Below are 11,219 nucleotides of genomic sequence, written 5' to 3' on the forward strand. Positions count from 1 at the left end.
TCATTTCCTTCCTATGTGACCAAGAGTCTAAAACAATTAAAGTGACTTTTAACTTTTAGTGATATTAATAATATCCCTTTATGAACTTTTCCTCATATCTTAAGTGTTTATAAATTTATCTATTGTGATAGATCTGAAATCTAAATTATTTCCAGTTTGATAGGTAGCTTAAGTTTTTTTTGATGTTGGTCCTTTTTCAAAATGTCAAAAATCCATGCCTGTATTCTGTTCAATTGGTTTTGGGATACTGTTTTATGATTTAAATTTATATGAAAAGATTTCATACAGTGCATTTGCCAGAAAGACTTTTGTTTCTTCAGTTATTTTAAACTGTTCACATTTTTTAAATCATTGCTGTTTTTTTTAATGTGAACCTAATTAGTCTGTAAATTTCTTGATGGTTAGTAAACACTCATCAGATTTTTATCATTCCTTGCAATCAAGCTTTACGCAGTTTTTTTTTTTTCTTACATCACAGAAAACATTCAGAAGGAATACTGTTGCAGCTGAAATTGGTGGGAAGTTCAATACTTTTTCAGTTAAATTATTTTAAAATGTTCCTCATTGATGGAAAGCAGTTACGTATTGAAATGCATTATTTCTAATAACATTTCTGTGGTTTTTAACTTTTTAAATAAATTTGACATAGGACAAATGGTAATTTGTATATAAAGAACTTGGTAAAAGAATTTGCTTAATGTAAATATAAATAGTCACAATTAGTATAGACCCATCAATATATTTTTGATAATTTTTCATGTATGGTAAAAATTAAAGTGGCTAACTGATATATTCTGATACAAAAAATCAAAGTTTTGAGAGTCAGTGTGGGAAAATAGGAGGTTTTTAGACTTTCTTAAAAGACTTTGTTAAAATTTTAAGACAGAATTTTTCTTGACATCATTGTTTGTCTTGACATCTAACTTTGCACTCTTTGATAATAATGTTTTTAAAATGTGCATAATCAAAACTAGTAGTTATAGGCTCTGTTAACATACAATATATGTTTTAAAGCTTCATGTATGCCTGTTTTGACCCAAAGTTGTGGAAGTATCATGTGTTAAGTTCTTTTTGTTCTCCTTTTCTTTGTTCAATTACAGCTGAAGTGACTATGTTATTAAAGTATATGCATATATGGAATCTTGTGTACTTGATTTTTTTTTTCTTTTTAAAAATTTTTTTGCTTGTTTTAGGTAAGGAGGAGAGCTTTGGTATATGCGATGTGATCACAGACTAGAAACAGATTCTGTAAACTACATGTCACCATTCTGAAAGAAGAAACAGCTACTATAATTTAGTAAAATACTTTGCAAAATTATTCTTAAGTAAGAGTACTATCTTCTAAATACTTGGTACTTTTAAAAATAAAGGTATCTATGAGAAAGATTTAAAACCAAAGAGATTTTTTTTTTCAAGTAATTGGGCTTACAACTGTGAATTAGTATGGGGTAATAGTTAAGAGTGTGGGCTCTGGAATCAAATGCCTGGTTCTGTCATTCATAGGCTGTGAGATCTTGGGCAGTTATTAACCTTTTGTGCCTTCTTTTTTCTCATCTATAAAATGAGGATGAGAGTAGTATCTGCTTCATCAGTTCATTGAATTCAGTCGCTCAGTTGTGTCCGACTCTTTGCGACCCCATGGACTGCAGCATGCCAGGCTTTCCTGTCCATCACCAACTCCAGTGCCTGGCATGTGGTAAGAAGGTCGATAAATGTTAGCTCTAGGGTGGTCGTGCTGTGTAGCCCCCTGAATTGTGCATGCATAGTCTGCATAACTGCATGCTGCAGCTCTAGTTAGCTGCCAGTTACTGTTTTCATAACTATTATTAATCTGGTAATTCCATTTTGCTATCCAAGTGTTTGTCTGATTGTATGGTCCTAGAAATGAATTCTTTAAATATTTAGGATGGAAAAAACCTTGGGTGGCATTTATTTAAGACAACTGGCATAGCTAAATTGGTCAGTTTCAAGTGTTGATTACAGCATACAGGGTTGTGTTGTCATTCCTCATACAATTATGTGGAGCCCTGGTGCTATCTGCCAGCTCCTTAACACACATCCCTGCTCCCTCCCTCCTGACCAGTGACTATGGCATGCAATTCTTAGGCTCGGCTTTACCTTCCTTAACTTCCTTCTCTTTTCTGTGGTGGTTCTGTCTGACTCTTGCAACCCCATGGACTGTAACCTGCCAGGCTCCTTTATCCATGGGATTTCCCAGGCAAGAATACTGGAGTGGGTTGCCATTTCCTTCTCCAGATAATCTCCATGACCCAGGGATCAGACCCAGATGCAGGTGACACACTTTGGTTAGTCTGGACCCCAAATACTAGTATTTCAGGCAAAAGAGTGCAGTAAAGCCCTCAATAATGGGGGTTTTCTGTGGGGGTACCTCAGAGGGAGAAGAGTTACTGCACAAACACTCCCGCACCGCACATATGGTTAGCCATTCAGTTAATTCGAGAATATCCTGGAGATCAAAGTTGATCTAGAGACAAGGAGCCAGGATTCTTGCTGCTACTCTGTGGAATTAAAAGTACAGCTTGTTCCCCTCTCAACAAAGGCTATTGAGCACAAACTGGGTAATAAGGCTAGACTTAAAGATTTGGTTAGCATTTCTCAAGTCCCTACCATGTGCCAAGCATTGTTCATAGGAAAATTAATTCATCAGTATCCACAATGAGTCCACTCCACACGGAGAGAGGGCAATCTGGAAGAATTACAGTCCTTTGTGTTAAGGCTGTTTTTAGAAGTATGCACAGCATACTATCAAATACAAAATGAGGGGCCTAGAGCCTGGGTAGATCGCTGCTCTCCTCCTCCCAGCTCCACACCCAGCATAGCACAGCTGGCCCAGCTCTGGCACCTTGTCCTTTACATTGAACCCTATTATAGTTGCAATTAATAGTGTCATTGGTTGTTAATATCTTTGTCCTCCACCAGAATGAACTCCACATTCCCCCTTGTCTTGTGCACTTCTGTTTTGTCATTGCTGCTGCAAATGCTTGACAGTTAATAGGCATGCCATAAATATGTGTATGGATAAATATGAGAGTAAATGGGACTGACGTTGAGCCTAGCTTTAGGGAGAGATTTGTTTATGAGATTGGAATCACCGGTAATAATCAGAATATAAACCACCTAGCAGTTTATCTGAAAAGGCTAGTATTTGGGTTAAAGTGTCAGGAGGCAGTTTAATTCTTTAAAGTTCTTCTTTATTCTTCATTAAAGAAGAATCAGGCACTGTAGCTGACTGCTGGGTTGGCAGGGGACGGGGCCAGGAAGGCTAGATACGTACCAAAGAAGTTTCGGGATTTTTTTAAACTAAATTTCTTTTGTAAATTAGTTCTTTATCCGTAGGCTTATTTTGGGAATTCTGAATGGCTACAGCTTAAACATATAGCGGTTTTCTGAGTTATTTCTGTCTTTTTTTCTTCTCGCGGGCTGTGACATTCCCCAAGGGACAAAAAGACTGAAACTCCAAGTTCTCTAAAATACACAGAGGGCAATGGCGTGAGAATGTCAGCGGCAATAATTGCTGGCCAGAAGTGCTGTTGCGTTGACAGCTGATACCAAGCCGGTCGGGTTGAACTCCGCCGCCCCGCCCCTCCGCGCTGCGTCAGAGGGGTCACGTAGCCTGCGCCTCGCGTCCTGATTGGCTGCGTTGGGGGCGGGCGTGTCTGCGGGTTCACAGGTGGCCGGGTCAGTGCTGCTGAGGGGAATTGGCCGGCGGCTAGAGACCCGGAACTCGTGCCGAGTACAGAGCGGACACTAACAGGTGAGTTGTCCAGGTCCTACACACCTGTGGGTGTTCGTCACCGGGCATGCAGCGGCCTAGAGGCTGCAGTCTGGAGTTGGGAGTTGTCCACCATGAAGACAAACTCCCCGTCAGCTGCCTCAGCTCCGCCTGGGTGCTGGGTGGACGCCGGGGCGCCGCCGGCCGGAAGTTTCCGTTAGAATGCGCATGCCCCACATGACAGGCGTGTGGTTTTCGGTCTCTCCCCAACACAGTCTTCCTTGGGCCCTCGTTTTTTCTTTTTTACAAACACTGGGGTTAATTTGAAACTGAGCAGATCATATGTGTTGTCACAGTCGAACTTAATTGAACTACTAGTGTTCGTCGAGTGGGCCGTTATTATGAAAATTGTGCATATTACAGAAGTGGGTTTCACGCCCCAAAAAAATGGTTAAGAAAAATGAAGCATCACAAAAATAGACCACTTTGTGATTTAACAAATATTTTCCTGGATTATTACTATGGACAGAGCACGGGGCCAGGAGCAGGCTTGAGCTAGGCTTTTGGGTTTGAATGCGATATCTGGTCTTTTTTTTAGCTGAGCAACCTTGAGGTACTTTGCTTTCACCTGTTAACTCATCTTTAATATAGGTTGTTGTAATGACTTAATGAGTTTCTGAATATTCTGATTCATGGTGTTAATCTTCACAATCACCCAGTTTGTAACCTTGACAAACATCGAATGTTGTCACTTTCCTGATGCTCAAACTGAGGCACAGAGAAGTGACTTCCCCACGTCATAACACAACTAATGATCCAGAACTAGGCCGAGGCAGCCCGCAGCTTTAACCACTACTTTAAGTTGTAGTGCACTTGGTTTGTCGCTGCATTTCCATTGACAGATACTTACTTTGTTTCTCTATGGACCAAGTTCTTTGCTGGGTACAGGGGATAAAGTAGAACTGCACTCAGACCCTGTCTTCCAGGTGCTTGCAATCTGGTTCAGGTTATTCATAGTTAGACTGCAGGGTGCGCACAAATCCTGCTAAAGTTGTTTGCAAAATGTTGTGAGTATAGGTACTTTTTTTTTTTTGAAAGAGAGCCTCTTACTCACACCATATTCTATGATGGGTCTGTGATCCAAAGGTATGAAGAAATGTTTTAGCAGAAAAGCTAGTGCCTAGTGTAATGTCTGTCACAGAGAATGACCTAAACAAACAAACCCCAAAAAATTGGTTGAAAGAGTGAAGAACTTACGGGAGTGTAAGTGCCACAGTAGGGTCAAGAGCAGGGTGCTGGGGAAGAGCACACGTGAAAGTCATCTGCCCAGGCACGCCTCTTAGAGTCAGCAGTGCCAGTCAGGCGAAAGGTAGAGAAACATTTTATCATAGGAACAGGGCAGTAAACCATCCCTACTCTCATGTAGAATGAGACAGAAATCACACATGAACAACTGCAGCTATGACAAGTGGCATTCCCTGGTGGCTCAGATGGTAAAGAATCAATGCAGAGAACTGGATTTGATCCCCGGGTTGGGAAGATCCCCTGGAGGAGGGCATGGCAACTCACTCTAGTATTCTTGCCTGGAGAATCCCCATGTACAGAGGAGCCTGGCAGGCCACAGTCCATGGGGTTGCAAAGAGTTGGACACAACTGAGTGACTAAGCACACAGAGGAACAGTCCACGGTGCCAAGACAGCCTATTTGGGGGGCAAGAGGCCTCATCTCTTCACAAAGGGCAGGAAGCCTTCCCTGAGAAAGTGACACTTAGACTTAGTAGGATTGTGGGCATGGGGAACAGCCCTCAGTCTTTAGAGACCCTGTGATGGGAACAGGTAGAGCGCCAAGGGCTGGAAGGAAGTTGGTACAGTTAAGTGTAGGCAGAGGGGGACAGGAGATTTGGGTAATGACAGAGCCTAAGACAAAGAGGCCTTAAAGGCCATGGTAAAGTAGATATTTACTTTATGTCTCTATCCTAAAGTGCGATTGAAAAGTGTATTGCAGGGAAGTGACAAGATTACATTTTGAGAAGCTGGAATGAAGTTTCCATGGATTAACAAGCCCTGGATAAGGACAGGATCTCTGAGGAGAAACTCTAAGGTAAGAAGAGGAGATCCTAGAACCAAGCCTTGAAGATGAGCCTGCAGAGGAGACAGATAAAGGGTGGTCAGAAACAGAGGAAGGAAGGAGGACCAGGGGAGTAGGAAGTCTTGAAAGTCAGGTGTGAGTTAATTTCCCAAAGAAAGTGGTCACCTGTGCTGAAAGCTGCAGATGTCAAAAGAGGAACTAAAACTACTTATTGGCTTTAATCACATGAAAGTTGTCTTTATGGGAAGTTATGTAAATAGGAAGAGAGGAAATGGAGAGAAAAGAGGCTGTCCAAGAATTAATTGAGGGGAAGAGAAAAATAATTTTAGCTGGAGGGGCAGTGAGAAAAGGAGCCATTGAGGTGAAGGGTGGGAACCTCAGAGAGGAGGATTCAACTGAAGAGTGAATACATGAGAAAGAAGGGCTCTAGAGATCTCAGGCTAGAGTGGCTGGGATGAGCACAAGAGCAAAAATTACCTGGAAGATGAAAGGAATAACTCTAGGGAAGGGGAAACAGCAGAAGGTTTATGTTTGGTGTGGTGAATTGCACTCCTTTCTTTGTACTAGTTAGATGCAAGGGTATTTGGGTTGAGAGTGAATGAAAGAATTGGTGTTGGGGGAAGCTGGAGGTCTGAGCTGAAATTTGACATCGTTGTGAAGGGTGTGAAAGAATGAGCTGACCAGAGATTGTTTTAGGATGGTCTAGCAGAGGGAGCCAAGTATGAAGCAAAGGCCGGGAATTAGACACCTGGCTCCTTTGGGGAATTGCAAAAATAGTAGGGGAGTGAGGATTCCCCTACTATTTTTGCCAAGTGGCACTAGTGATGAACCCACCTGCCAATGCAGGAGATGTAAGAGACACAGGTTTGATCTCTTGAGTGGGGAAGATCCCCTGGAGGAGGGCATGGCAACCCACTCCAGTATTCTTGCCTGGAGAATCCTATGGACAGAGGAGCCTGGCGGGCTACAGTCCATAGGGTCACAGAGAGTCAACACGACTGAAGCGACTTGGCACGCACGCACAAGGATGGAGGCTAGCTAGAAACAGAAGCTACGTTTAATATGACATAACAAAGGAGACATCACAAATTATGGGGAAGGAAAGGATTGTTCAAAAACGGTGCTTAGAGATAGCTAAACTATTGATAAAGTCTATTTACCTTCTCCACTCACAACCAGAAATTTCAAATGAATTAAAGGAGCTAGCTTTTAAGATTCAAACAATATAGACAGAAATAGGGATGAATTTTTATCTTCTCATCTGATGCATAAAAGCAGTAGGAATCCTAAAGGAAAGGGAAACTTCCCTAACTCTTTGACCAATTAAAATTAACTGATTTGTCCTAACACAAGCTATACTACACTAAGTGAAATAAGCCATGGTCACCATGACATTCCACAGCTAACATGATTTCCCATGACTCCACCGGGCAGTCACATGGCATTCCTTGTTTTACCTGGCTGAGACTTATTTTAATTCTGGATTTATAAAAAAAGATTTTCACAAATTCTCATAAAATAGTATTAATTTATTAACTCATTTTTAAACAAAACAAATTCAGTGGCTTATTTTGAATAATAGCTATTCAGCAAAAAATACAATATAAAATTAAAATTGACTCTCCTCCTTAAAAAGTATTTGCTTTACCTGAACATCAACTTTAAATATAAAATACATTTTAAAAAATGGGTATGTGTATAAATGTATATGCCCTAAACAGAAACAGAGTTGTAAGAAACGAAATTTATGTCAAAATAACATTTGAGGTTTGTGAATCTTTGAACTCCCTGTGGTTTTGCTGCTGATCTGTTAAATGGAAATAACTACTTCATAAGTTGTTGCAAAGCTCAAAGAGGGTATTTATTAAGTTTAAGATGGGAAACAGTATATGACAGTTACTTCATCAATTATTTAAACAGCTCTATTTACTACTCCACATGAGTAGTTTACCTGTCTTAATTTGTCCATTTTATTTCCATGCTTACTATTTGTAGCTCAGATTTGTGTTTGTATTCTAAGAGAACCTGTATTTTCTTTTTTACAGGTATGATTTGTACATTTTGAGTCTCAGGACGGTGGGAATTAGCCAGTGGATTGCAGGCATGTTGTGGAAGTTGCTGATGAGATCCCAGCCCTGCAGACTCTGTTCTTTCCGAAAAATGCTATCAGCTCCAAAATACGGACCTTTTCTAGCATCCTTCACCTATACAACTGATAGTCAGTCAAAGAAAGAAAATAAAAAGACAGTAGAAAAGCTCTTTAAATTGTCAGTTGATATCAGGAAAATTCGAAGATTAAGGGGCTGGGTACTTCTGGAGGATGAAACCTATGTTGAAGAAATTGCAAATATTCTACGACAGCTGGGTGCCAATGAGACTGCTGTAGCCAGTATCTTGGAACGCTGCCCAGAAGCAATTATCTGCAGTCCAACTGCTGTTAACACCCAAAGAGAACTCTGGCAATTAGTCTGTAAAAACGAGGAAGAGTTAGTCAAGTTAATAGAACAGTTTCCAGAATCTTTCTTTACTGTTAAAGACCAGGAAAACCGGAAGCTGAATATTCAGTTCTTTCAAGAGTTGGGACTCAAAAATGTGGTCATCAGCAGATTTTTGACAACTGCATCTAATATATTTCATAATCCTATTGAGAAGAATAAGCAAATGATAAAGATTCTCCAAGAGAGTTATCTAAATTTAGGTGGCTCCGAGGCCAACATGAAAGTTTGGCTTCTAAAATTGTTAAGCCAAAACCCATTTATTCTGTTAAATTCTTCTGCAGCTATAAAGGAAACACTAGAATTTTTCCAGGAGCAGGGTTTCACAGACTTTGAAATTCTCCAGCTTCTCTCCAAGCTCAAAGGATTTCTTTTTCAACTTTGCCCAAGAAGTATACAGAACAGTATGTCTTTCTCTAAAAATGCTTTTAAATGTACTGATCATGACCTGAAGCAGTTGGTTTTGAAATGTCCTGCCCTTTTATATTACTCTGTGTCAGTTTTGGAGGAGAGAATTCAGGGACTATTAAAAGAAGGAATTTCCATAGCTCAGATAAGAGAGACACCAATGGTTCTTGAATTAACTCCACAAATAGTACAATACAGGATAAGGAAACTGAATTCCTTAGGCTGTGGAATAAAGGATGGACATCTATCAAATCTAAATGGGACAAAAAAAGAATTTGAGGCTAACTTTGGTAAAATTCAGGCCAAAAAAAGAAGGCCATTATTTAACCCTGTGGCACCATTAAATGTTGAAGAGTAACTTGCTGACTGATGTTGCTTTTTTTTTTAACCAGTGCAGAGTGAAACCAAGTAGCAAAAACTTAAGTGATTCAGGAATATTGTGGGTACCAGTAATTTTAAGAACCTACTTAGCTTCTGAGTTGTGTTTAAATTACCTCTAAGTAGATGATCTCTGACTCAGCTGCTATACTTGAAAATGTAAATTGCATTTTAATAAAGTTTGTAATTTTGTCCTTGAGCTATTAAAAAAAAAAACTACTATTAAATGGCACGAGTGTGATATTTTGTAAGTGAATAGTTTTTAGAAACTGACAAGTGCACTCCCTTCAAATTATGGGTACATTTTTATTGATATAGCACATTTCATCTGGGATGCAGACCCAGCCTTCTTTCTCACCACCAGCTCTGAAACATCACTCCACTATGGTCTGAATCCTGTAGTTAGTGTTTGGTGAAACATTAGCAAATTTCTAAAACATTTTGGTGGAGAAAGTTGATTTTATCTCCAGGTTGAATAGGTATCTTTGAGAACCAAGTATTACCCATCATAAGGAATAATTAAAACTTATTTATGTGGTCAGTTTGTTTAAAATTGACGGTTTTATTTCATAAAACACTTCTGTGTGCATATATTACTCTCCCTTTTTTACAGATGAGGAATCAAGCTTAGAGAGCCATTCAGCTGCTAAGTGCCAGAGCCCAGATTTACTGAGATCTCTCTTCTGTTCAAAACTTGTGAACAGAAAAAGGATTGCTTACAAGCTGGCATAAGAAAAAGTCACCCCTACCTGACATGCTAAAAGAGTGAGTATCAACTACAAATTCAGGAGTTTTTATGAAAACGCCTCTGTAAAATTCCTTAAATTTAAAATGATTTAATTCATATTCATTTGAAGTACAGCTTTTAAGGAAACCGAGAATCCAGGTCTGACTGTAATATATGAAAGGTTAAGTGTGTGATGGTTGGTACTGATTTTAGTTAAGTTTTAAGTTTCTAAGTTTTGTTTCAAGATAAGTACTACCCAGATAAAGACTGGCTTGCTTTCAGCAGTGGAGTTTGAACTATGTGACAGATACAGAAACAGTTGACTCTTGACACTCAAGCGTATGTGCACTATGTGTGCAAGGCCCTTAAGTAATGAAAAATATATGAAAAGTGGAGACCACATCTTCACTTTATTCCTTCCTTCAGCAAATGCAAGTAACCCTTACAGTCCTATCTATCTGTTCAGTTCCTTAGTTAGGAGACTGAAAGGTATCTCTCTGCAGCATCTACTAAGTGCTAGGCATGTTGTGCTTTACAACTCTTAAGAGCTGAGAGTACCATTGTTTATTGTTCTAGCAGATGAGGACACTTTGGCACAGAGAGGCTAAGTCACTCACTCAGAGTCATCCAGAAATGTTTGTTCAAGGGGAGCATGGCAGTCAGTAGAGTCAGGGCAGAGTTAAGTGATGGGAAGAGTGACAAGATGAACAGCACAGGTCTAAGGAGCAGGATCTCATTCCAAATGTGATGGGAAATCCTTTGGCAGAGTTTTGTTTATGCTTGCTGCCCTGACAAAATTATCAGCAGTGTTCTCTTTCACCCTCAAAAGTGTCTCAGTTTGAAATGCATTATTCATTATATGGTCACCTTGGTAATTCTATTACTGATGTCAGTCTTGAGATGCCCAACTTGAGCAGAGTTTTCAAACAGAAAAATAGTGAAGTCTGGAGTTGTGAGAAATCAGGACTGGAGATAGATACCTGGAGATCATCTGCTTATCTGCTACAGCTCTAGGTGAAACTGCCCAGAAAGAGGATAAATTTGTAGTAGTGGCAGACCAGGTCTGGAATGGGTTGACCAGAGTAAGTCTGCCAAGAGAAAAGGACATTTTCAATAATATTGAATGCCATGAGGAGGTCAGCTAAGATAAGAAATGACCAGTGGATCTGGCAAAAGGGAATCATTGGTTGGCCCTGTCAAGAGTGATTCTGGTGGAATGAGACAATTAAGAAGGCAACTGGAGTGGGCTGAGAGAATAGGAGATGAGAGAGAGTCAGGGACTATATCGTTTTTCAAGAAATTTTGCTGCAAATGGAAGCAGAAAATGGAGGTAATGAAATCGAGTAATTTTTCTTTAAAGAAAGGAAATACTGGAACATGTTTATATGCC

The 11,219-nt window shown here is 39.9% G+C and overlaps 2 protein-coding genes across 8 annotated transcripts in view; both read left to right on the forward strand.

Annotated features, from left to right (window-relative positions):
• CRY1 (cryptochrome circadian regulator 1) overlaps window positions 1-11,219 on the forward strand; it is a 101,798-nt gene that overhangs the window by 87,769 nt on the left and 2,810 nt on the right. The window contains exons 13-15 of one of the 6 annotated variants that reach the window (XM_070454005.1): window positions 1,194-3,775; window positions 5,715-5,833; window positions 9,716-9,867. Coding sequence is in view for 1 of the 6 variants with exons in the window: in XM_070454006.1 (XP_070310107.1) it covers window positions 479-605 (127 nt within the window). In the remaining 5 variants the exon portion in view is untranslated. Of the gene's footprint in view, window positions 1-478; window positions 1,141-1,193; window positions 3,776-5,714; window positions 5,834-9,715; window positions 9,868-11,219 lie in introns of those variants that run through there. The other 5 variants (XM_070454003.1, XM_070454004.1, XM_020883555.2 and 2 more) reach the window with 5 other exon arrangements.
• MTERF2 (mitochondrial transcription termination factor 2) lies at window positions 3,687-9,329 on the forward strand. Of its 2 annotated transcripts, none has more exons than XM_020883560.2 (2): window positions 3,687-3,775; window positions 7,867-9,329. In XM_020883560.2, exon 2 carries the CDS (start codon window positions 7,925-7,927, stop codon window positions 9,080-9,082), a length of 1,158 nt encoding a protein of 385 aa, XP_020739219.1. In that variant the 5' UTR covers window positions 3,687-3,775; window positions 7,867-7,924; the 3' UTR covers window positions 9,083-9,329. The 2 variants fall into 2 exon arrangements, with proteins under 2 accessions (XP_020739219.1, XP_020739217.1); XM_020883558.2 differs by lacking the exon at window positions 3,687-3,775 and adding an exon at window positions 5,746-5,833.

The sequence above is a fragment of the Odocoileus virginianus genome, chromosome 23 (genome assembly GCF_023699985.2).
Source record: "Odocoileus virginianus isolate 20LAN1187 ecotype Illinois chromosome 23, Ovbor_1.2, whole genome shotgun sequence".
In the NCBI taxonomy this organism is placed as follows: domain Eukaryota; kingdom Metazoa; phylum Chordata; class Mammalia; order Artiodactyla; family Cervidae; genus Odocoileus; species Odocoileus virginianus.